The 26,492-nt window shown below is 47.4% G+C and overlaps 1 protein-coding gene across 1 annotated transcript in view; it reads right to left on the bottom strand.

Annotated features, from left to right (window-relative positions):
- The window catches only part of LOC144591007 (polyunsaturated fatty acid 5-lipoxygenase-like), a gene marked incomplete at its 5' end in the record, with an annotated part of 32,271 nt that extends 6,142 nt beyond the window's left edge, over nucleotides 1-26,129 (bottom strand). The window contains 7 exons of the mRNA XM_078395355.1: nucleotides 1,638-1,759; nucleotides 15,152-15,321; nucleotides 20,485-20,571; nucleotides 22,870-23,073; nucleotides 23,928-24,068; nucleotides 24,697-24,869; nucleotides 26,056-26,129. Of these exons, the coding sequence (XP_078251481.1) occupies nucleotides 1,638-1,759; nucleotides 15,152-15,321; nucleotides 20,485-20,571; nucleotides 22,870-23,073; nucleotides 23,928-24,068; nucleotides 24,697-24,869; nucleotides 26,056-26,129 (971 nt within the window). The remainder of the gene's footprint in view (nucleotides 1-1,637; nucleotides 1,760-15,151; nucleotides 15,322-20,484; nucleotides 20,572-22,869; nucleotides 23,074-23,927; nucleotides 24,069-24,696; nucleotides 24,870-26,055) is intronic.
- Nucleotides 26,130-26,492: the final 363 nt, after the last annotated feature.

The following is a 26,492-nucleotide window of genomic DNA, read 5'->3' as shown; positions in this document are numbered from 1 at the left end:
GGCAACATCCTCGTATATCTTCTCTGCTCTCTTTCCAGCTTAACAACATATTTCCTACAACAGAGAACATTACAGCACAGTAGCAGTTCCTTCAGCAAATGCAGGAAAAATGTTCCCAATGTTGGGCGAGTCCAGAACCAGGGGCCACAGTCTTAGAATAAAGGGGAGGCCATTTAAAACTGAGATGAGAAGGAACTTTTTCACCCAGAGAGTTGTGAATTTGTGCAATTCTCTGCCACAGAGGGCAGTGGAGGCCAAATCACTGGATGGATTTAAGAGAGAGTTAGATAGAGCTCTAGGGACTAGTGGAATCAAGGGATATGGGGAGAAGGCAGGCATGGGTTACTGATTGTGGATGATCAGCCGTGATCACAATGAATGGCGGTGCTGGCTCGAAGGGCCGAATGGCCTTCGCCTGCATCTATTTTCTATGTTTTCTAAATAATGTCTGTGCTGAACATGATGCGAAGACCAATTTTTATTTGCCGGCACATAATCCATATCCCTGCACATCCATGTACCTATCCAGAATTCATGGGGATATCTGAAGGAGTCGCAAACACAAAGCTAATGGCGTGCCCTCGTTCTGTCAATAAGGGCGGCACGGTGGCGCAGAGTTGCTGCCTTACAGTGCTTGCAGCACCAGAGACCCGGGTTCCATCCCAACAACAGGTGCTGTCTGTACGGAGTTTATACATTCTCCCCGTGACCACGTGGGTTTTCTCCGCGATCATCGTTTTCCTCCCACACGCCATAGACGTGCAGGTATGTAGCTTAAGTGACTTGTTATAAATGCAAATTGTCCCTCGTATGTGGTAGGATAGTGCTAGTGTGCGGGGATCGCTGGTCGACACGGACTCAGTGTGCCGAAGGGCCTGATTCCGCGCTGTATCTCGAAGCTAAACTAAAAATTAGGCCCAGATACAGTGCAGATAATGTCATATCTTGTAAAATGTTTTACCCTCCTCCCTTTGTGCAGTTTCGTCCCTGCTGTAATTAGGCAACTGGATGGTCATCTCATCAACTGGGGTGCAGTCCTGACCTCCCATCTACCCTATTGGAGACTTTTGTACTGTCTTCAATCGAGCTTTATCAGATTTCAATGTTATATCTTTGCACTGGAGGATGTGCCCTTTGCCTGTGCACTGTGTGATTGTAGTCATGTACAGTCTTACCTTTGACTGGATAGCATGTAAACAAAAGCTTTTCACTGTACCTCGGTACATGTGACAATAGTAAACTACACTAAACAAAACTAATGTTGAATTTATAAAATCATGAGGGGCAGAGAGAGGATAAATGGTCACAATCTCTCCCCAGGGTAGGGGAGTCTAAAACTAGAGGGCACAGGGATAAGGTGATAAGGGATAGAGGGCACTGCCTCCTGATTGTCTACCCCAGAGCTTCGTGACAGGACAGATAGATAGATTCTTGATTAGTGCGGGTGTCAGCGGTTACGGGGCGAATGCAGGAGAATGGGGTTGGGAGGGAGAGATAGATCAGCCATGATTGAATGGTGGAGTAGACTTGATGGGCCAAATGGCCTAATTCTACTCCTATCAAGTATGACCTTATGAGGACTGGATACCAACAGCGGCCGATCGACACTGATCAACAAGACGAGGGTAGAAGAGTACCTGACGATTGCTTGGCCAATAATCCTTCGGTGAAGATCTCCTTCACCCAGTCTTGAAGTTCAGTATCACTCTGGACACTGGCGTTATTCTTGTAGTAAAGGTCAACAATGTTTTTTGTAAACCTTTGAAGGAAGGAGAGCATTTATGAAGGAATGGTGTAGAAAACTCAAGACCACTGTTGGATTTGCTTCTGTACACTGGAGCAAGTGGATGAAAGCAACAAGGATCTGTGAGCGACTGACGAGATGCAAGGGGCAATGAGAGGGGAGTCACGAGGGAGGGAAGGGCAGGTCAGAGGGTGGGAGAGGTCAGTCAAGATGGGCTGGGTCATGGAAGGACTTGTGGATGAGGATTTCAAACAAATGGCTGGAGTAACGCTCAAAGAGAAAATAACATTGCGACCAGTTTACCCATTTGTGCCACTCTCGGAACAGCAGCGGCAGGCTCAGGCTCCAATCTTACAGTTCCAGTCTTGTGTGTAGGTCTCGTCAAACCTCATACATCCCGACTCCAGCACAGGAATCTGTAACCCTCCATCTGTCACTCAGGAGGGAGACGGAGAGAGGATACAGGTTGTGTAGGGTGAGAGTCGACGAGGATGTAGGAAGCATCAGGGCACATGGAAAGGCATAGTGATTGGGCAAGGATAGGGAAAATAAAATATTAGGTGGAAGAGTTGTTCACTTTTAGAAAATAGACCAGTATAGCAGTGGAAGCAGCTTCCTGGCCCACACTGTCCATGCCTAACATGATACCAAGTTAAACTAACTCCTTGAATCAAAGCCCTCCATTTGCTGCCTCTCACATCTATTTCCATCACTGCCCCCAGCAGCATGTCCCAAACACTCATCATTCGGTATCAAACAACTTGGTTTGCACATTTCCTGTAAACTCCTCCCCCTCTTACCTAAACCTGTGCCCTCACACATTGGAAAAGAACTCTGACAACTAGCACTCAGGACATTTTGTATACCTCTATCAGGTCTCCCCTCAGCCTCCGATGCTCCAGAGTTTGTCCAACCTCTCCACATAGCCTCTAATCCAGGCATCTTTCTCATGAACTCTTAGTTTAGTTTAGAGATATAGAGTGGAAACTGACCTTTTGGCCCAACGAGTCCGCGCCGACCAGCGATCACCTCGTACACTAGCACTATCCTACACACCAGGGACAATTTACAATCTTCACCCAAGCTAATTAACCTGTAAGCCCACACATCTTTGGTGTGGGGAAAAAATGCAGCCCCGGTGAAAACCCACGTGGTCATCTGGGAGTTTAACATTAACTGCTCAGGCATTCTTTATATTTTGGTACATTGTAACTGCTTTAATTAGTTTACCAGTTACATTGTGACTGCTTTATCTCAGCATTCTTTATACTTTGATGTATACTACTTAGGCATTCTTTATACTTTGTCACATTGTAACTGCTTAGGCATTCCTTTAATGTGCACCAAACATTAACCTTGTCACTTTTGGATGCAAGATAATGGTGGTGAGATAAGAAAAGACATATGTCTTGGGATGATGGAAGGACTAGAATAGAAAAGAAGGGTGGCGGAATATGAAGAGATGTGAGCATTAAGATAAGGATACATTACTGAATGGGATTTAATGGTGGCGGGACAGACGGGTGATTGCAAAGAAATGAATGATTGTAGAAAAGAGTGTGGGTATGAGGTAAGATAAAGAAAATAAGGTTTGGAAGACTCCTATAAAAATAGGCTGCCCGGTGTACTAAGTGGGCAGTCAGGTGGTTGGTTTCCTGATTCTCCCAGCCGGTTTGCAAATAAAAGCTTTTAACTTCTCGAAGAATTCTCCGTGTTGCCTATCTTACCGAATGGGCCTCTTTCCGATCCTGCCGACTACGCCAATTTTGTTTTGGTTCCCTGAGCTTCGAAATTAAGAAAGGCTCCGAAAAAGATCCGGAGGATTGCTCAAGAAGGCTGCGCAGTGGGGTAAAAGACGACCAGCCAAGGGCGCTTCCTAGCCCCACAGAGGTTTCCCGGGACAACAGGATAAGGGTGGCCACCCGCAAAAAGGTAGGCGGTTTTCCGCTTTATTTGGATTGCTCAAGAAGGCTGCGCAGTGGGGTAAGTAGAAAATAGTTAAGTTAAGAAAGTAGATTTTGTGTGATATGATTAAGACCTCGTGGATACCGCCCTAAGAGGATAGGGGACTGAATAGATGAGGGTCCTGTGGATACCTCTCTAGTTAACTAGGGATCTGCACGGAAAAGAAAATACGTCCTGTGGATACCACTCTAGTTAACTGGGGGTCTGCACAGGCAGGATAAGATGTTCTGTGCATACCGCCCAAGGTAACTAGGGGTCTGTACGGGCAGGATAAGGCATTCTGTGGATACCGCCCTAAGTGAATAGGGGTCTGTACAGGCAGAATAAGAATTGGAATAATTGGATAACATAAAGAAAAAATTGGAAAATATTAAAGGAATATAGTAGAACTAACTGTAGAAGATAGAAGTAGCGTAATAGGTAATATAGTGACCATAGAGACGGAACGAACAAAGACTGCATTTGAACTGACTGACCAAGTGCACTAAAAAGGACGAGTACAATGAATAAGATAACTGCAGTTGAACTATTAAGTAAGAAATTCCCGTATCCAAAGAGGATATTAAAAAACACTCTGAAAAATGGGGGAAAAGGACGAAAAAATTGGTTACGAAATGGCCCAAGGAAGGCACGTTCGATATAAATATGTGTGATGAAATGGAACTGTTGATTAAGAACTATAGGCCTAAGGACAAATCGGAAACGCGAGCAACGAAAAAGGAAAAGGAACTAGGCGTGCTTAAATTATTCAAAATAGAAGGAGTGAGGCTGAGGAAAGCATACCAAGAAAGGAATACCACCCCAAACAAACCCGAAAAACAGCATGAAAGTCAGGAGTTTCAGGAGAAAAAATCAACTCTGTATCCCAGCCTAAGGGACCCTGGGTATCCCCCTCCCTATTCCGGCCAGGACGGAATAAAGCAGTGTCCTTTGGTGAAGGGAATAGTGGAGATAGAGGGAGAAGTCACAGCTTGGAACGATGAAGGCATATAGACAGAGAAGGGGGCAACGAGAAAAGGAAAGGATGAAGCAAGAAGAACGGGAACTAGAAGCAGACATTAGAAGGCTGCAGGACCTCAGGGACAGAAAGATCTATGAGACCTGTTAGGCAGCAAATGAGGAGTATGAGGGAGACGGCAACGCAGAATCACAGGCAAGTAATCAGCAGGCATCAAAGAAAGGGCAAAACTTTGAGAATGAATCGGAATTAGAAAGTGATGGGGAAAGAACGAGGACATTGGAGTATAGAAGGGAAATAGAGGCACACATGAAGCACTTAGAGACAGACATAATGGAGTTGGAAGAGATCGTAAAGAGAGAAAGAAAGGAAAGCCAGGTGTACGCCCAGGGAGGAATGAGGTGGGAAAACATACAGGTAGAACCACAGCAGGGGATGGCAAACGGGAGACTGGAGCTGAGGGGTGGAATAATGCCGTTACTTTTGAAAAAGGCAGGTCAAACCCAGTATATTCCTTGGGCGACCCGAGACCTAGAAATTTACTCTACAAATGGAGAGGGAGAAGGGAAAATCGGAGGTGTCAGTATTACAGTATAGCAAAGGGGATTACAGAGGCATGAGGCAGGAGTTGGCCAAAATTGACCGGAAGGAGGCCCTAGCAGGGAAGACTGTGGAACAGCAATGGCAGGTATTCCTGGGAATAATGCAGAAGTTGCAGGATCAATTTATCCCAAAGAGGAGGAAAGATTCTAAGGGGAGTAAGAGGCACCCGTGGCTGACAAGGGAAGTCAAGGACAACATAAAAATAAAAGGGAAGAAGTATAACATAGCAAAGAAGAGTGGGAAGCCAGAGGATTGGGACTCTTTTAAAGAGCAACAGAAGATAACTAAAAAGGCAACGAGGTACGAGGGTAAACTAGCCAATAATATAAAGGAGGATAGTAAAGGCTTTTTTAGGTACGTGAAGAGGAAAAAAATAGTCAAGGCAAATGTGGGTCCCTTGAAGACGGAAGCAGGGGAATTTATTATGGGGAACAAGGAAATGGCAGAAGAGTTGAACCGGTACTTTGGATCTGTCTTCACTGAGGAGGATACAAACAATCTCCCAGATGTTCTAGTGGCCAGAGATCCTAGGGTGGCAGAGGAACTGGAGGAAATCCACATTAGGCAGGAAAAAAGTTTTGGGTAGACTAATGGGACTCAAGGCTGATAAATCCCCAGGGCCTGATGGTCTGCATCCCAGGGTGCTTAAGGAGGTGGCTCTAGAAATTGTGGACGCATTAGTAATTATTTTCCAATGTTCTATAGATTCCGGGTCAGTTCCTGTGGATTGGAGGGTAGCTAATGTTATCCCACTTTTCAAGAAAGGAGGGAGAGAAAACGGGAAATTATAGACCAGTTAGTCTGACATCAGTGGTGGGGAAGATGCTGGAGTCAATTATAAAAGACGAAATTGAGGAGCATTTGGATCGCAGTAACAGGATCGTTCCGAGTCAGCATGGATTTACGAAGGGGAAATCGTGCTTGACTAATCTACTGGAATTTTTTGAGGATGTAACTAGGAAAATTGACAGGGGAGAGCCGGTGGATGTGGTGTACCTCGACTTTCAGAAAGCCTTCGACAAGGTCCCACATAGGAGATTGGTGGGCAAAATTAGAGCACATGGTATTGGAGGTAGGGTACTGACATGGATAGAAAGTTGGTTGACAGACAGAAAGCAAAGAGTGGGGATAAATGGGTCCCTTTCGGAATGGCAGGCAGTGACTAGTGGGGTACCGCAAAGCTCGGTGTTGGGACCGCAGCTATTTACAATATACATCAATGACTTGGATGAAGGGATTAAAAGTACCATTAGCAAATTTGCCGATGATACAAAGCTAGGTGGCAGTGTGAACTGTGAGGAAGATGCTATGAGGTTGCAGGGTGACTTGGACAGGTTGTGTGAGTGGGCGGATGCATGGCAGATGCAGTTTAATGTGGATAAGTGTGAGGTTATCCACTTTGGTGGTAAGAATAGGAAGGCAGATTATTATTTGAATGGTGTCAAGTTAGGAAAAGGGGACGTACAACGTGATCTGGGTGTCTTAGTGCATCAGTCACTGAAAGGAAGCATGCAGGTACAGCAGGCAGTGAAGAACAAGAGGAGTTGAGTATAGGAGCAAAGAGGTCCTTCTGCAGTTGTACAGGGCCCTAGTGAGGCCGCACCTGGAGTACTGTGTGCAGTTTTGGTCTCCAAATTTGAGGAAGGATATTCTTGCTATTGAGGGCGTGCAGCTTAGGTTTACTTGGTTAATTCCCGGAATGGCGGGACTGTCATATTTTGAAAGACTGGAGCGACTAGGTTTGTATACACTGGAATTTAGAAGGATGAGAGGGGATCTTATCGAAACGTATAAGATTATTAAGGGGTTGGACATGTTAGAGGCAGGAAACATGTTCCCAATGTTGGGGGAGTCCAGAACCAGGGGCCACAGTTTAAGAATAAGGGGTAGGCCATTTAGAACAGAGATGAGGAAAATCTTTTTTAGTCAGAGAGTTGTGAATCTGTGGAATTCTCTGCCTCAGAGGGCAGTGGAGGCCAATTCTCTGAATACATTCAGGAGAGAGCTAGATAGAGCTCTTAAGGATAGCGGAGTCAGGGGGTATGGGGAGAAAGCAGGAACGGGGTATTGATTGAGAATGATCAGCCATGATCACATTGAATGGCGGTGCTGGCTCGAAGGGCCGAATGGCCTACTCCTGCACCTATTGTCTATTGTCTATTGAAAAAGGCAGCTCAAACCCAGTATATTCCTTGGGCGACCCGAGACCTAGAAGGGCTGAAAAACACCTTGCCCAACATATATGACGGGGCAGGAAAATGGATTAGGGCCTTTGAGGAGGAAACTACGGGACGGTTATTGGCTATGGGAGATTTGAAGGCACTACTGGTGAAAGTGATAGGAACCACGAAATTAGCAGAACTATTTGAAATGGCTGGGATAAAAAAACGCAGCAAATAACCCGATGGTTGATGGCCGGCCATATGACCGAGTCAGACGGGAGGTATTGCAGGCCCTCAGAGACTGTTACCCGCTCAAGGTGGACCCAAAGACATTGAGGGGAGACCCGCTGGGGAACACGGAAAACCCAGCGGCTTATCTGGAGGATCAACTGAAAAAGTGGAGACTTGAAACCGAACAAAAAATAGACGGTAATGAGTTAATGACCACTTTGTGGTAGATGCCATGCCCCCTCAGGTTAAGTCCAGACTGGAGGAAGTGGTGGGATTGTCAACCATACCCCACTCCCAGTTCAGGGACCACCTGGTTCATGCAGTCGACAAATATCGTAAGGATAGACAAAGACTGGTGGACCAACAAGATGAGGTGCAGAGAAAATTGATGCAAATGCAACTAGAAGAACTGAAAAAGAAAGAACGTGAAAAAGGAAATGAAATGCTGGCAGTAACAACAGACCCGGCTGAAACAGCAGAAATGAACAATGCACCGATGCATAGTGAGTCCTATGGCAGAGCCAGACGGAGGCCGGAGAATCCCATGCCAATAATAAATGTCTTTGGGGGAACGTTTCCGCAAATGCCCTATCAGGGACAAAATAAATCAGGAAATCAGCCCCGACAGGACTGGGCCCCCCAAGGGGGGACACAAGGAAGGGGACGAGGAAGGCCAGTAAGTAGACGGATAGTTGATAAAATATGTTGGGGATGTAATCAGGTAGGGCACCTGAGGAGGGACTGCCCACACCGTCCGTGGCCCGGTCCATACCAACAGGAACCCATAGAGGGTGAGCAGTGTTTTAACCCAGGGTCGGCCCCAACGGGCCCGACTGGAGGCCCAACTGGACTCATGAACCCCAATGCTAGATATTAGGGGAGCCCAGAGAACCAGGATGGGAAGGAACTTTACCCAATGATAACGCGACAGGCAGAAGAAGAACCCATGGTTCAGGTAATTTTGGGAGGGCGACTAACACCTATGATGGTAGACACTGGGGCCACATATACTGGTGTGCAGCCGCAGTATGCCTCCCACCTTCCCATGTCAGGAACATTTGTTAAAACTGTAGGGTTCTCGGGAAAAACACAGTTAACACGATGCACAACCCTCGTAAGTTTGAAAATAAGCAATAGAGAAATAGTATTACCGATATTGGTGTCTGAAGGAACCCCCATTAATCTGCTAGGCAGGGATGCCTTGTTGAAACTAGAATTCAAGTTGGAATGTACCAAAGATGGTCTGAGCGTGGAAAGGTCGAATGCTCAGTTGTTCATGCGGGAAGCTAGAAAAGTTCATGTATTTTGGATAGGAAATATAGAAGATCAAATTTGGAAAACGTGGAACAGGTGGAAAGAGGGAGTGATGACCATATTATCTGAAGCAACCCCACCCAAAACTGAGCTACATTGTACGGTACATTTTGACGAGACCCAGGACATAGAGCAGGAATGGTTGTGGCGCCTGGGAACATGCGGCCAGCAGCACCTAAGGGCAGAAGCCATAATAGTTGGAAAACAAGGGGCAGCCCTGCAGATTAAATGGAACACTTTTTTTGAACAGTGGTTTGGGGTGCCAGGAACTGCACCCCATGTGACATTACTAGTAAATAAGGGATATCAGTCCAGGGACATGGGGCCCCTGATGAAACAGGTGGACACTATTATTAACTGCGAATAGATTACACCGAAGGTATGGAAATCCGAGGACGATAATTATATCAAGATAGTGGTGAGCATAGATATGGTGGGAACAACAAAAGAAGTTGAAGTTAGTCCCCAGCAACATCTCCTTTTATTGACGAAGGGAGAAGGTCAGGTAAAGGAGGACGTTAAACAGACTGCCGCCTGGCTTAGGGTCACAACATGATACAGATGTCGGAAAAGTGAAATCCGCAAACCCGGTAGAAATAGAACTAAAGCAGGGGGCAATTCCGCCAAGGAGACCGCAATACCCCTTGAAGCCAGATGCAGAGGAAGGCATAGCACTAACTATACAGGGCCTGTTGGAGGCGGTACCGTCTAAAGATTTGGGTGCAGGAACTGTAGTCAAGTTTCTGACTAACGAGCTCATCCCACGATTCGGCATACCAACCGAAATCAGTTCCAACAATGGAGCAGCTTTTATCCAAAAAAACAGTTAAGTTGGTGCTGCAAGCCCTAAGAGTGAAACAAAGATTTGGGTGTGTATACCACCCTCAATCTCAGGGCATGGTAGAAAGAGTTAATGGAACATTGAAGGCCAAGCTGAATAAGATTTGTGCAACCACAAAGTTAAATTGGATCAATGCCCTGCCACTGGCATTAATGAGCTGTCGCATGCAAACTAATCGAATAACTCATTTAACACCACATGAGATGCTCACTGGCAGACCCATGCCGATGCCCAAATGGAGAGATCCTTACAAGGAACCAAGCTTGGAACAATTAGAGGTGGGATTTAAACAATACATGCGACAGTTAACTATGATACACAAGTCTATTTATACACAGGAAAAGCAAAAGGAGCCAGAGGTGGACCAGGGAGAAGGACCTATTAAACCCGGATATCAGGTCTATGTGCGAGCCTTTCGACGAAGGTGGAATGAGCCAAGAAGTGAAGGACCGTTCACGGTAACTAAAGCCTCACCGACTGCTGTCCAGGTAGAAGGCCGATCTACATGGTACCATCTCAATCATTGCACAAGGACTGTCCCACAGGCACAACCTGGGAATAACCTCGAGGTAAGCGAACGTGAGAACACAAACGTAGGGGAAGGATCAAGCATTGCCCAGTTCATAAAATCTTGGGCGACATTAGTGATTCTGAGGTTGCTGAAGATGAGGTCATGGGCCCCCGTCTTCCTCATTACAATATGGGCGGAGGCGACATGGGGGAGGCCACTATTGCCTCTTCCCACTCAGACTTGGAAGTCCTCGACTTTACAGATTTAGACTTGGCGGAACCAGACTGGCCCTAACGTTGCCCTGCTGGGGTCAGGGGAGCAGGTGCGGAATCGAAGGGACATTAAGAATAGGGATGGCTATGACTCGGTTACGTGGCTCACAGCGGCCACTAATGATTGGTATAAGTGGGCACAATACACGGCACAAACTATGAAACTATCACAATGCATCATATGTGCCACCAGCAAGATGGCGTGGCAAAACAGGCAGGCCCTGGATTGGTTATTGGCTGAAAAAGGGGTGTCTATATCCTTTTTGGGGAACACTGTTGTACTTTTATACCCAACAATACCAACCCGGACGGACGGGCTTTTTACTAAGGCAATGGAAAAATAGAAAAATCTAAGGAAAGAAGTTAAACAAAATGCAGGTTTTGGGCATCGACTCTTTGGCTGGCTGGAAAACATGCTAGGCAGCTGGGGAGCGTGGTTGGCTAAAATCGGGATTACTATCGGAATCGCCCTGTTTGTAATTGCTGTTGTACTGTGTTGTGTTTTTCCATGCATCAAATCTCTACTCGTAAAAGCCACTGCGAAGCAGCTTCCGTTGTTTCAGGACCAGAGCGAGTCTAACCTCCAAGGGAAGCAGACCCCGCCGATAGAATACTACAATGACAAGCAAATTGCTTTGGAGGATTGTTAAGGATGTAGTTTGTAAGGGTAGCTGGGTCTTTTTTCCTACCCCAGGCAAATGGGGGTGGGTTTTTGGCCTAGTAACCCAGGATGTTAGTATGTCAGAAAGAGAACACTGACAAGCTGCACACTATATATATCTAAATACCCTGTTGGCGGCTAATGATTGTGATTGGATTTATGATTTAAGTTAACAACATGTGCGGCTTTTAGTTTTCTTTTTCTGTGAGACCACTTAGGTGTCAAAGGGGGGATATATGGGAGTTTAACATTAACTGCTTAGGCATTCTTTATATTTTGGGGCATTGTAACTGCTATAATTAGTTTACCAGTTACATTGTGACTGCTTTATCTCAGCATTCTTTATACTTTGATGTATACTACTTAGGCATTCTTTATACTTTGTCACATTGTAACTGCTTAGGCATTCCTTTAATGTGCACCAAACATTAACCTTGTCACATTTGGATGCAAGATAATGGTGGAGAGATAAGAAAAGACATATGTCTTGGGATGATGGATGGACTAGAATAGAAAACAAGGGTGGCGGAATATGAAGAGATGTGAGCATTAAGATAAGGATAAATTACTAAATGGGATTTAATGGTGGCGGGACAGACGGGTGACTGCAAAGAAATGAATGATTGTAGAAAAGAGTGTGGGTATGAGGTGAGATAAAGAAAATAAGGTTTGGAAGACTTCTATAAAAATAGGCTGCCTGGTGTACAAAGTGGGCAGTCAGGTGGTTGGTTTCCTGATTGTCCCAGCCGTTGTTTGCAAATAAGGGCTTTTAACTTCTCAAAGAATTCTCCGTGTCGCCTGTCTTAATTTCGAAGCTCAGGGCACCATAACAGTCACAGGAAACTGTACACACAGCAGCCAGTCAGCCTGGAACCCGAATCTCTGGCGCTGTAAGGCAACAACTCTACCGCAACGCCACAGTGCCACCCCTAAACTCTTCTGCACCCTCTTCAAAGCATCCACGTCCTTCCTGTAATGGGGCAACCATAACTACATGCAATACTACATACACTAATGCCACTGTGGTGATGGGGGATTTCAATATGCAGGTAGACTGGGAAAATCAGGTTGGTTCTGGACCCCAAGAAAGAGAGTTTGGAGAGTGCCTCTGAGATGAACTCTTAGAGCAGCTTGTACTGGAGCCTACCAGAGAAAAGACAATTCTAGATTTAGTGTTGTCCAATGAACCAGATTTGATAAAACTCGAGGTAAAGGAACCGCTTGGAGACAGTGATCATAATATGATTCGTTTTAATCTGCAATTTGAGAGGGAGAAGGTTAAATCGGAAGTGTCAGTGTTGCAGTTGAACAAAGGGGACTATGAAGGCATGAGAGAGGAGCTGGCCAAGGTCGACTGGAAAGGGATCCTGGCAGGAATGACGGTGGAACAGGAATTTCTGGGCATAATCCAGATGATGCAGGATCATTTCATTCCAAAGAGGAAGAAAGATTCTAAGGGGAGTAGGAGGCAACCGTGGCTGACAAGGGAAGTTAGGGATGGAATAAAACTAAAAGATGTATAACACAGCAAAGAGTAGCGGGAAGCCAGAGGATTGGGAAACTTTCAAAGGACAACAGAAGGTAACAAAACGGGCAATAGGGGCTGAAAAGATGAAGTACGAGGGGAAGCTGGCCAAGAATATAACGAAGAACAGTAAAAGCTTCTTTAGATATGTTAAGAGAAATAGAGTAGCAAAGTCAAATGTGAGTCCCTTGAAGGCAGACATGGATGAAATTATTATGGGTAACAAGGAAATGGCAGAAGCATTGAACAGGTACTTCGGATGTCTTCACTAAGGAAGACACAAACAATCTCCCAGATGTACTAGAGTAGAGGACAGAGGATCTCGGGGGGTAGAGGAACTGAAAGAAATTTGCATTAGGCGAGAAATAGTATTGGGTAGACTGATGGGACTGAAGGTTGATAAATCCCCAGGGCCTGATGGTCTGCATCCCAGGGTACTCAGGGATGTGGCTCTAGAAATAGTGGACGCATTGGTGATCATTTTCCAATGTTCAATAGATTCAAGATCAGTTCCTGTGGATTGGAGGATAGCTAATGTTATCCCACTTTTCAAGAAAGGAGCGAGAGAGAAAACGGGGAATTACAGACCAGTTAGCCTGACATCGGTGATGGGGAAGATGCTGGAGTCTATTATTAAAGAGGTAATAACGGTGCATTTGGATAGCAGTAAAAGGATAAGTCCAAGTCAGCATGGATTTGTGAAAGGGAAATCATGCTTGACTAATCTTCTGAAATTTTTTTGAGGTTGTGACAAGTAAAATGGATGAAGAGAAGCCAGTGGATGTAGTGTATCTAGGCTTTCAGAAAGCCTTTGAAAAGGTCCCACACGGGAGATTGGTGAGCTGATGGCATAATATATTCCTTTATTCGTCCCACACCAGGAAAATTTACAAAGGCATGTTGGCCTTCATAACGAGAGGATTTCAGTATAGGAGTAAAGAGGTTCTTCTGCAGTTGTATAGGGCCCTGGGAAGACCACATCTGGAGTATTGTGTATAGTTTTGGTCTCCTAATTTGAGGAAGGACATCCTTGTAATTGAGGAGGTGCTGCGTTGGTTCACGAGATTGATCCCTGGGATGGTGGGACTGTCATACGACGAAAGATTGAAAAGACTAGGCTTGTATTCACTGGAGTTTAGAAGGATGAGAGGGGATCTTATAGAGACATATAAAATTATAAAAGGACTGGACAAGCTAGATGCAGGAAAAATGTTCCCAATGTTGAGCAAATCCAGAACCAGGGGCCACAGTCTTAGAATGAAGGGGAGGCCATTTAAAACTGAGGTGAGAAGGAACTTTTTCACCCAGAGAGTTTTGAATTTGTGCAATTCTCTGCCACAGAGGGCAGTGGAGGCCAAATCACTGGATGAATTTAAGAGAGAGTTAAATAGAGCTCTGGGGGCTCGTGGAATCAAGGGATGTGGGGAGAAGTTGGGCACAGGTTACTGATTGTGGAAAATCAGCCATGATCACAATGAATGGCGGTGCTGGCTCGAAGGGCCGAATGGCTTCCTCCTGCACCTATTTCCTATGTTTAATACTCAATGCGCCAAATCAAAGTCTTATAATTCTGCATCATGACTTCCTGATGCTTCTTCTCAATGCCCTGAACAATTATGGCAATCTTATCATGTGCCTTCTTTACCAAATATGTGTGCTGCCACTTTCAGGGAGCTATGGCCTTGAAGCCCCAAGATCCCTCTGTACACCAATGATCCAAAGGGTCCTGCCATTGACTCTATACTTTCCACTTATATTTGGCCTCTTGAAGTGCAACACCTCACACAGATTGACACAGCTCGGGAACAGACCCTTTGAACTGATGGCTGTGATCTCCACGTATGCTGTGTGCCTGGGGATTCTCACATGTCACCGTGGTGGCTGTTGAAGTTGGTGTTTCATCTTCATGTAGTTATGTATCTTGTTGCTTTTTTTGTATGACTGTTTGGTAAATCAAATTTCACTGTACCTCTATATGTGACAAGAAAGGACCGTTGACCCAACTTATCCATGCTGACCAAGATGCCCCATGCCCAAAGATAACACCCCGAGTAAAAAAGGTGTCCCTAAGGCAACTCTCCTGCTGCTGTGCCCCTGTGCCACCCTCTACGTGATCGCATCTCCCTGTATTAGATCAGTATCCACCTGCACCTTGCAGAAGTGTCTAAATACTACTCAAATGCAGTGATTGTATGTGGCCTTAGCACTGCCTCAGGTATCAGTCACTGCTCAGTGGATGGGTTGTTCAAGGACTCACGTCTACCAACCCCTTGTCTCCTCAATGACTGTAAATGGCTTTAATAGGTGAGGTTGTGTCAGACGAAGGCGGGGGAGACATCCGAGGCAGGGTTAGGGTTCTCTCACTTTTTGATGGCCTTCCAGATCTTCTGAGCATCATCTCTGTAGTAATAATTGGGGATCGTTTTCACTCCTCGAGCAGCCAGATTGTCTGGGAGACACATGGATTGGTAGGTAGCGCCCTCCAGGCCACGCTGCACGATCTGCGCGGTGGCAGTTCCTCCGGAAGAGAATGCCTGGAACAACAGATTAAAAAACTCAGTAGAAAGTCATGATGCAGTTCTATAGGATCCTACCTAATTTGGCGCGCAAAGCAACTTTTCAGCAAAAAAAAGTATGCACGCCAAATGTGCATACGCATTGTGCTACATTCATGTGTGAAAAACGACTATTATTTCCAACAGTCTGTAGTTCTTGGACTACGTGTACAATGTCAGGCCTATCATGAGTATATTCTGCTATTTATAGAAAGATTATTGAACAGAAAAACCTTTTACATCACAAAGAAAAATGTGCTTTGTTTTGTTTCTTCTATTTTGCTTGTTCCTTACACATCCCAATTCTCTTGGTATTGAATAAAAGAACAACGGTCATAAAATGTATGACTAAGTTATGAAGAGTTTAATTTAAAACTGCACATTCCTAATTTCATTGAAGACATACTTGCTCCAGTGATCTTCAACAGTAAATCACAACGGTCCATGTCCCCACCCACCCACTCGACTCCCCTTCCCCCCCACCCACTCTCCCCTGCCACTCTATCCCCATTCCCCCAAACGTCCACTCCCCCACACCTCCACTCCCACTCTCCTCCCCTCCCAACCCCACTCTACTCCCCACCCCCCCTCCCTTCCTCCATCTCCCCACCCCCCCTCCCCTGCCCCCCTCCCCCATTCACCCACCCCATCGTCTCCCAACATCAACGGGCCTCACACTATGCAGCGGGGCCGGGGGTAATAGCGAGGCTGTGCCGCGGGTGAGGCAAGGCCGGACTTTTGCGAGGCGGGGCTGGCCGCGAGGCAAGGGGCAGGTCGAGCGGCAAGGCATGTGTTTTGCAGAAAAATGTGAGGCGAAATCGGAATGGTGAAAACGATATAAGAAAGTGGAAACTTATGGCCAAGTTGGGAAGGGTTGGGAGGGCTGCATTTGGAGTATTGTGTGCAGTTCTGGTCGCTTCATTACAGGAAACATGTGGAAGCTTTGGAGAGGGTGCCAAGTAGTTTACCAGAATGCTGCCTGGATTAGAGGGTTTCAGCTACAGGGAGAGGTTGGACAAACCGGGATTGTTTTCTCTGCAGTGTTTGAGGGGAGACCTGATAGAAGTATGTAACATTATGAGAGGCATAGATAGATTAGGCTGGAAATAGCCAACACTAGAGGGCGGTAGAGGTTAGGATGAGGATTGGAGGCTGAGGTGAGAGGGGGAAAGGTTTAATGACAAGACCAAGCACAGGCTCGGTGATCGTTTCACTGGACACCTCCGCTCAGTCCGCCTAAACCTACCTGATCTACCGGTCGCTCAGCACTTTAACTCCCCCTCCCATTCCCACACTGACCTTTCTGTCCTGGGCCTCCTCCATTGTCAGAGTGAGGCCCAGCGCATATTGGAGTAACAGCACCTCATATTTCGCTTGGGCAGGTTACACCCCAGGGGTATGAACATTGACCTCTAACTACAACTAACCCTTGCTTTCCCTCTCTCTCCATCCCTCCCCTTTCCAGTTCTTCCACCATCTGTTTGCTTTGTTGTCACCTTCTCCCAGCTAATAATGATGTATTCGACATTTTCCTTGACCTGCATCTCTTTTGATCTCTTACACTTCCTCATCTCTCAACTCCCTCCCCATGACTCAGTCTGAAGAAGGATCTCACCCATTCCTTCTATCCAGAGATGCTGCCTGTCCCGCTGAGTTATTCCAGCATTTTGTGTTTATCTAAAGGTTTAATGGAGATGTGCAGGCCGTTTTGTTGTTTACGTGGAGAGAGGTGGGGGCCTGGAACGTGCTGCCAGGGGTGGTGGTGGAGGCAGATACGGTAGTGGTTTAAGATAAGCACATAGAAATGCAAGGAATAGAGGAACATGGATCGTGTGCACGCAGGTGGGATCAATTTAACTTGGCATCATGTTCGGTCTAAACATCTTCGGTTCCTTTGCTCTACTGTTCTATGAAACCTCAGCGGTTCCGTCTGAAGAAGGGTCCCAACCCGAAGAGTTGTCTGTCCATTACCTCCCTCCACAGATGCTGCCTGACCCAGAGTTCCTCCAGCACTTTGTGTTTCACTGCAGACTCCAATTCTGAAGGGTCTTGGCCCAAAATATCACCTATCCATGTTCTCTAGGGATGCTGCCTGACCCGCTGAGTTACTCCAGCACTTTGTGAAACGTCACCTATCCATGTTCTCTAGGGATGCTGCCTGACCCGCTGAGTTACTCCAGCACTATGTGAAACGTCACCTATCCATGTTCTCCACAGATGCTGCCTGACCCACTGAGTCACTCCAGCACTGTGTGTCTTCCATGTCAGATATTCCTTTGTTCCCTGGAAGTATTTTTTTTAATGGGATGCACATTGTATTTAAGAATTTAGAATGAGGGCAGCACAGTTGCACAGCGGGTAGAGCTGCTGCCTCACAGATCTAGAGCACAGGTCCTGTCCATTCTGAGTACGGGTGCTGTCTGTGTGGTTTCTGCCTGGGTTTCCTTCAGGTGCTCAGGTTCTTTCCCATATCCCAAAGACGGGCGGGTTTGTAGGTTCATTGGCCTCTGTAAATTGCCCCCTAGTGTGTCAGGAGTGGATGAGAAAGTGGGATGACTTAGAAATAGACCCTTCTTCAGAATTGGAGAAACAAGAGAGTGCAGGTGAAGAGGTGATCGATGGACAGCATGAACTCGGTGGGCTGCATCTCGAAACTAAATGATGAATTCTTCCTTTAACAGTTTGCCGTTGTTAATCCTGTGCCAAAGCTGCAAATGTAATGGCCAGGAAGTGAGTAATTAAGTGGAACAGCCAGGATGAGCCAGGGTGAGGGGTGTGGGGGATAGACACTGAACACTCCCCCACTTCTCCACTAGAGCCCAGACCAGCACTGAAGGTGTCACCACAGGATGGCTGCAGGTGGGCAGGCTGGCTTTGGTCGGTGATGTCTGCCAACACAAATTCACTGCCACAGACGGCTCTGAAGGCCAAGTCATTGGGTATTTTTAAAGCGGTGATTGAAGGATTCTTGATTGGTAAGGGTGAGAGGCAGGAGAATGGGGTTGAGAGAGAAACAGATAGCCATTATAAATGGGTGGGGTACTTCATTCAATGTGCCAAATGGCCTAATTCTGCCCTTACATCTTGCGGTCTTATATAGACCACTCAAGTATCGTATGGACATTGAATTCTACAATTTTTGGTAACTAAAAAACCTCACCCCTCCTCCTTTCTTTTTCACTCTCTCCCCCCTCTGGACTCGCACCTAAGTCTTCCCCCCTCCCCATCCACTTACATTCCTTCCTCTAACTTCACAATGTGCAACTCCAATCCTTTTTGAAGTTTCACACCTTCTGGCTTTTCATCTCTGTCCAACCATCTGCCAATAAATAAAAAAACCCTCATCCAAGCTTTGTCCTGCCCTCTCCTCTCTTCCAGCTCTCTCCCCTCCCACCACAATCAGTCTGAAAAAGGGTCCCGACCCAAAACGTCACCTATCCATGTTCTCCAGAGATGCTGCTTAACCTGCTGCGTTACTCCAGCACTTTGTGTCTTTTTTTGGAGACTAGATTCTGTGTTTCCTTGTGTTACATAGAAACATAGAAAATAGGTGCAGGAGGAGGCTATTCGGCTCTTCGAGCCAGCACCGCCATTCATTGTGATCATGGCAGATCGTCCCCAATCAATACCCCGTGCCTGCCTTCTCCCCATATCCCTTGATTCCACTAGCCCCCAGAGCTCTATCTAACTCTCTCTTAAATCCATCCCATGATTTGGCTTCCACTGCCCTCTATGACAGAGAATTTCACAAATTCACAACTCTCTGGGTGAAAAAGTTTGTTCTCACCTCAGTTTTAAATGGCCTCCCCTTTATTCTAAGACTGTGGCCCCTGGTTCTGTACTCGCCCAACATTGGGAACATTTTTCCTGCACCTAGCTTCTTCAGTCCTTTTATAATTTTATATGTTTCTATAATATCCCCTCTCATCCTTCCAAACTCCAGTGAATACAAGCCTAGTCTTTTCAATCTTTCCTCATATGTCAGTCCTGCCATCCCAGGGATCAATCTCGTGAACCTACGCTGCACTGCCTCAATTACAAGGATGTCCTTCCTCAAATTAGGAGACCAAAACTGTACACAATACTCCAGATGTGGTCTTACCAGGGCCCTATACAACCGCAGAAGAACCTCTTTACTCCTGTACTGAAATCCTCTTGTTATGAAGGCCAACATTCCATTAGCTTTCTTCACTGCCTGCTGTACCTGCACGCCAACTTTCAGTGACTGGTGTACAAGGACACCCTGGTCTCGCTGCACCTCCCCCCTTACCTAACCTAACTCCATTGAGATAATAATCTGCCTCCTTGTTTCTGCCGCCAAAGTGGATAACCTCACATTTATCTATATTATACTGCATCTGCCAAGCATCTGCCCACTCACTCAACCTGTCCAGGTAACCCTGCAACCTCCTAACATCCTCTTCACAGTTTACACTGCCACCCAGGTTTGTGTCATCTGCAAACTTGCTAGTGTTGCTTCTAATTCCCTCTTCCAAATCATTAATATATATGGTAAACAGTTGCGACCCCAACACACTCGCCACTGTCTGCCATTCGGAAAAGGACCCGTTTACTCCTACTCTTTGCTTCCTGTCTGCCAACCAATTCTCTATCCATGTCAACACGCTACCCCCAATACCATGTGCTCCAATTTTTGTCACCAATCTCCCGTGCGGGACCTTACCAAACGCTTTCTGAAAGTCTAGATACACTACATCCACTGTCTCCCCTTCATCCATTTTACTTGTCACGTCCTCAAAAAAACACCAGAAGATTAGTCAAGCATGACTTCCCTTTCATGCTGACTTGGACTTATCCTTTTACTGCTATCCAAATGCACCGTTATTACCTCTAATAATTGACTCCAGCATCTTTCCCACCACCGAAGTCAGGCTAACTGGTCTGTAATTCCCCGTTTTCTCTCTCGCTCCTTTCTTGAAAAGTGGGATAACATTAGCTATCCTCCAATCCACAGCAACTGATGCCGAATCTATTCAACATTGGAAAATTATCACAATGCGTCCATTTCGTGGACTGTTTCGTGTTGCATGACTCGACAAGTCAATGACTGTGGAATTAGGATTTCTGAACAGCCAATATATCCTAAATACTTCCAATAAAAATATGGAATAACAGGCTCACCCGATCAAAGACGCCACCTTCGGAGATAAGGAGTTTCCTCGCTGCAATGTTGATGTGCAAAGTATATTTCACATGAGGCATCAAAAGCTGAAAGGTGAAAAGTTTGAACTTACTTTGAGCAACGTTAGGCAAGATAAAGAGGTGACAAACTTCACTGTCAGTCAAAGTGTTGAAGGGCGTGTGAAGTGCCTCGGATGTAGGTGGGTGGGGACTGGACAAGGGGTTGGTGGATAGGATGGAATCGAGATGAGCACAGTGGTAAAGAGCAGGCAGACAATGAGTCTGCCAGGGGGCAGTCCTGCTTGGAGAGTTTGGGGAGGAAATAGAAGTGGGCCGTGCGAGGCTGGGGAACCATGAGGTTGGAGGCTATGGAGGGGAGATCGCCATAGGCGATGAGATTAGAAAAGTCTTGGAGATGACGGCCTGGTGTTGGGGTCCATCTATGGGTCATGGTCATGGGGTAGGTTTGTGGAGGTGTCTTAGAGCTGGCGCCTGGCCTCAGCACTGTGGAGGGTCCTGACATGAAACGTCACCTATCCACGTTACTCCAGAGATGCTGCCTAAAGGCACTGAGTTACTCCAGCACTCTGTGAAACGTCACCTATCCATGTTACTCCAGAGATGCTGTCTAAAGGCAATGAGTTACTCCAGCACTCTGTGAAACGTCACCTATCCATGTTACTCCAGAGATGCTGTCTAAAGGCACTGAGTTACTCCAGCATTCTGTGAAACGTCACCTATCCATGTTCTCCACAGATGCTGCCTGACCCGCTGAGTTACTCCAGCACTCTGTGAAACGTCACCTATCCATGTTACTCCAGAGATGCTGTCTAAAGGCAATGAGTTACTCCAGCCCTTCATGTCCATCACCGCCATTCAGTTGAGCTTCGTGTTGAGAGGGACTGGCACAAGGGAGAAGTGTCATCCCAAACCCGGCCCCATTAAGTGAAGTGCTCCAGTGTGCACTCGCTGGGATGCAGGGAGCAAACACTCTGCCACTGGTGGAGACATCACAGATGTGTGGAAGACTCGTTCTGATGGGCATCATGAACACACTCTCAGAAACATTCACAGCAACGCTCAAAACAGCAACCTCCAAATCCCAGATGTTTCTACTTGTGGAGGGGGGGATAAGGGGGAGGAAGGTGGGGGCTTGTGGGAGGGGGATGGGGGCTCTAGGGAACGGTGTGGATGGGGACATGTGAGAGGAGGAGGGGATAGAGGGTGGGAGGGGGAGATGGAGGGGTAGGGGTGGAGGGTGAGGTCATGTTGAAGGGGTGGATAGAGGGAGGGGGAATGGAGAGTGGGGGAATGAGGGAGGGGAACATGGTGGAGGGTGGGGGGGGTAGTTGCTTGTTCCTCTAGTCTCTGCAGTAAGTGAGGTAGACACTCCTCCCACCAAGTTCTCATCGGAGGGATCAGGATATTTTCTTCCCCTTTGCTCCTGCTATTGTTCTTGAGTTTGACCTGATTGTTTTGTTTAAATCTGATCTGTTTGGACAGCAAACAAAACAAAGCTTTCACTGTACCTCGGCAGTAACATTCGTAAATCTAGATCTTAATTGATTTAATCATAAACGTAAAGGTGCTGATGGACATTTTTGTAAAATTGTGAAAGGCGTTATTTACTCAGAATTCTTTTCGCATGGTGGAAATATCAAATCCTAGAGGGCAGAGCTATAAGGCGAGAGGGGCAATGTGGAGAGGAGTTGTGCAGGGCAAGCTTTTACTTGATACAGAGGGTGGTGGGTGCGTGCAATGCCCTGCCAGGATGGTGATGCAGGCAGATTCAATGGTGTTTTTTAAGAGACTTTTAGATAAGGACATGGAAGTGCAGGGAATGGGGGGATATGGATCATGTGCAGGCAGATAGGATTCTGTCCAGGCATCATGTTCAGCACAGACATTGTGGGCTTTAGGGCCTGTTCTGTACTGTTCCTTTAGAAAGACACATGGTCAGGCAGGGAATGTGGGGGGGTGGGGGGGGGGGGGGGTATGGACCAGGTGCAGGCAAAGACTGACATCATGGTTACACAGATGTGATGATCTGAAGGGCCTGTTCATGTGCTCTACTGTTTACTTAGACAGGCACAGGGTCAGGCAGGGAATGGGGGGGATATGGACCTTGTGAGGGCAGAGGGCATTAACTAGATTGGCATGGTGGGCACAGACGTGATGAGCTGAAGGACCCGTGTCAGTGCTGCACGGTCTACATTTGCATCGTCACTCTCGACTACAACTGCTGTGGACATTGGAAGAACAGTGGCCGTGGTGTGAGAGAAGGTTAGCTCCACCGTCATAGTGTAGCAAAGCTGGCGGCTCCCTCTGCTAACTGCTCCAAAGCTCTGCTTTGTTCACAAGACACTGCGCGTGACCTGGGAGTACCTTGAATATCGGGTGTGCACTTGCGAGCTTGCGTAAAGTTGCGATACAGAAGACTTCACCAAACAGGTGTGTCCTGAGCAAGTGTGAGACCAACTGGTGAACCTGCGAGTCAGCGTTGCGGACCCAGATCTTGGCCAGACGCCAGTCCAACTCGCTGTCGCTCGGCAGAAATATCGGGCACTCCGGCCCAGGGTGCTGGCTGATCTGTCAATAACACAATTCACAGGTAAACCCAAGGCAAGCGGAATGACATGAGTGAGACAGGACAGCAAAGAGCAGAGGTGACACAGCGGTAGAGATGGTGCCTGACAGCACCAGAGACCCAGGTCTGATTCCACACTGTATCTCTAAACTAAACTGAGGACAGCAGCATGAGGAGGAATTTCTTTACCAGAGGGCACAGCCTGAGAATTAAAGGACGTACCCGTAGAATGGAGATGAGGGAAAATCTATTTAGCCAGAGGGTGGTGAATCTGTGGAATTCATTGCCACAGACGGCGTAGGTTTAAGGTGAGGGGGGAAAGATTCAATAGGAACCCGAGGGGTAACTTTTTTACACAAAGGATGGTAGGTGTCTAGAACGAGTTGCCAAAGGAAGTAGTTGAGGCAGGAACTATTGCAACGTTTAAGAAACATTTAGACAGGTACATGAATAGGACAGGTTTAGAGGGATATGGGCCAAATGCATGCAGGTTACACTAGTGTAGGTGGGGCATGTTGGTCGGTGTGGGCACGTGGGACTAGTATAGGTGGGGTATGGTGGTCGGTGGGGGCAGGTGGGACTAGTGTAGGTGGGGCATGTTGGTCGGTATGGGGCAAGTTGGGCCCAAGGGCCTGTTTCCACGTTGGATAACTATGGAGGCCTAGAATTGACCAATTCAGAGAAAGGAAGAGCAAGACAGATGAAGAAACAGTCTCAGACATGCAAAGCCTAAAGAACTTCATCAGCTGAAGACGAGAGTTGCATTACTTTGAGAATAGCCCTGGAGGAAGAGTGAGAAAAGGGGTGTTCAGGAAGGATGCAGGAGCAGGGCTGGTGGTGGCGGGAGAGACCGTACCTGGATGGCAATTGGGAGTAGTTCGTTCATTGGATTCGCGTACAGAAGACACATTGGTGCTGCGAGATATTCGTGCCCGGCTACCGGATTGGCTTTAATTCCATCCAGCATCTCGTAGTCAACAAGGTATATATTCCCTTTCTGTAATGAGAACAGGACCAGACATGTAAAAAGAACTGGTGGACTGCGTCAGCAAGCAAGTTCCACATGCAACAGAAAGCCAGGAAGGAGGCAGTCTCGTTTCCAAAATTCTGCTGCAAAATCATCTTGTTAATGACTGTTGAGTTCATTAATGCTTGCACACTTGTTGATTGGCAACCTCAGACTGCAGACACAAAGCTGGGTCAGTCCTCGTTTCCTTCAAGGGCTGGTTGCAATATTGGAGGCTTGCCTGGACTGGAGGGCTACAGCTACAGGGAGAGGTTGGATTGATCTTTTCTCAGGAACGTCAGAGGTTGAGGGGAGACTTGATAGAAGTGAATAAAATTATGAGAGGAGTGACTTGGTCGTATGGATTCAGAACTGGTTTATTCATAAAGGACATTTATTCATAGAAGGCATTTGGAGCAAAGCGTGCAATTCTGGTCACCCCATTACCGGAAAGATGGAGGCTTTGGAGAGGGTGAAGAGGGGGTCTACTCGAATGCTGCCTGGATTAGAGGGTTTCAGGTACAAGGGAGAGGTTGGATAGACTCGGCTTGTTTTCTCTGGAACGTGAGAGGTTGTACTCCATGTGTTCGCTGATGGTGGGAGCCGTGTTGCGACTGACCTGGACTTGCTGCTGCAGACTGGTCTTTCGTCCAAGAAAGGGGCCGACCATTGCCTTGGTCACAGGGAACTTCTCTGGAATCTCTTTACACTGTTTGATGAGAATAGGGTTCAATCCGTTCAGGAACTGATAACCAAATAACCTGTCTTCTTTCCAATGCTCATTCACATAGTCTGATGAAACAAAGCAGACACACGTTCATCTCATCCGACATTGGAAGAATGGACATTAGTTCGAGTTTAGTTCACAGATGCAGCATGGAAACAGATCCTTCAACCCACCGAGTCCACACCGACCACCAATCAGCTTCACACTAGTTCTATGTATCCCACTTTCTCTTCCATTCCCTGCACACTAGGGCCAATTTGCACAAGCCAATTAACCTACAAACTCGCACATCATTGGAGTGTGGGTGGAAACCAGAACACCCAGAGGAAACCCACGAGGTCACAGGGAGGACGTGCAAACTCCACACACACACACGGACAGCACCCGAGGTCAGTATCGAACTCAGGTCTCTGGCACTGTGAAGCAGCCACTCTACCAGCTGCGCCACCGTGCCACCCAACTTCATCAATGTATGGCAGTAAGATTTCTTGCATTAACCCCATGGCACTGTGTCCATCTCTCCCACTCAACAGATTCTCAGAGGCTACATGTCACTTGGAGCAGATTGCCACTGGACAGAAGTTCAAGAGGTGTCAGATGAGTCTGGGAGACTTTCTGCTCCACTGGCCCCTCCCCTCACCCACGGGACGACTTGGCCCCTCCACCTCTGGCTTCCCAACCAGTGGCAGAGTTTCCAGCAGTGTTGAAGTCGTGCCCAGCCTGAGTTGGCCACTGTCCTCTTGGCACCAGTGTTGGTGGTGGGCAATACAGGGAAGGGCATCACAGCCCTGCCCACCACCCACAACCCCCTACAGGGAGCTCCCCACACACAGTGGTTAGTGACAATGCGGGTGGCGGCAGTTCTGTACCAGCGACAGTAAAATCATGGGATGTTGAGTCCATAAGTCCATAGGTATAGGAGCAGAATTAGGCCATTCGGCCCACTGAGTCTACTCCACCATTCAATCGTGCATAATCTAATTTTCCCTCTCAACCCAATTCTCCTGCCTTCTCCCCATAACCTTTGGCACCCTTACTATTCAAGAACCTATTAATCGCTGCTTTTAAAATACCCATTGACTTGGCCTCCACAGCCGTCTGCCGTAATGAATTCTACACATTCACCATCCTCTGGCTACAGAAATTCCTCATCTCCATTTTGGAGATCCATCCTTTTCTACTGACGCTGTGCTCGGAGAAGAGGTTTGGGCAGCCGGGACCCAGGGACTCAGGATCTGAGGAAAAACGTACCTTTGACTGAAGTTATGTAGGCTACAGGCTGAACCTCAGTATGTGTCTCTTCACACGGAAACAGCTTTGAAATGCTGCAGAGACAAAGACAGAAGCAACAGGTTCAGCCGGACATGAAGGACTGCCGATGTCAGGCGTTTGTTTCACAGCCATCCAGATGTTTTGGTCGACCCAACCACAGACCACAGCTGGGAACAGCTGGAGCAGGGGGCAGGGGGGGCAGCGGGCCGGGGGCCGGGTGGGGGGCAGGGGGCCGGGTGGGGGGGGGGGGCAGGGGCCGGGTGGGGGCAGGGGCCGGGGGTGGGGGGGGCAGGGGCCGAGTTGGGGGGGGGGGCAGGGGCCGGGTGGGGGGGGGAGGGGGCAGGGGCCGTGTGGGGCGGGGGGGGGGCAGGGGCCGGGTGGGGGGGGGCAGGGGGGCCGGGTGGGGGGGGGCAGGG

This window comes from Rhinoraja longicauda, unplaced genomic scaffold (genome assembly GCF_053455715.1).
Source record: "Rhinoraja longicauda isolate Sanriku21f unplaced genomic scaffold, sRhiLon1.1 Scf000467, whole genome shotgun sequence".
Taxonomy (NCBI): Eukaryota; Metazoa; Chordata; class Chondrichthyes; order Rajiformes; family Arhynchobatidae; genus Rhinoraja; species Rhinoraja longicauda.
This window is presented reverse-complemented; position numbering and strand designations above follow the sequence as displayed.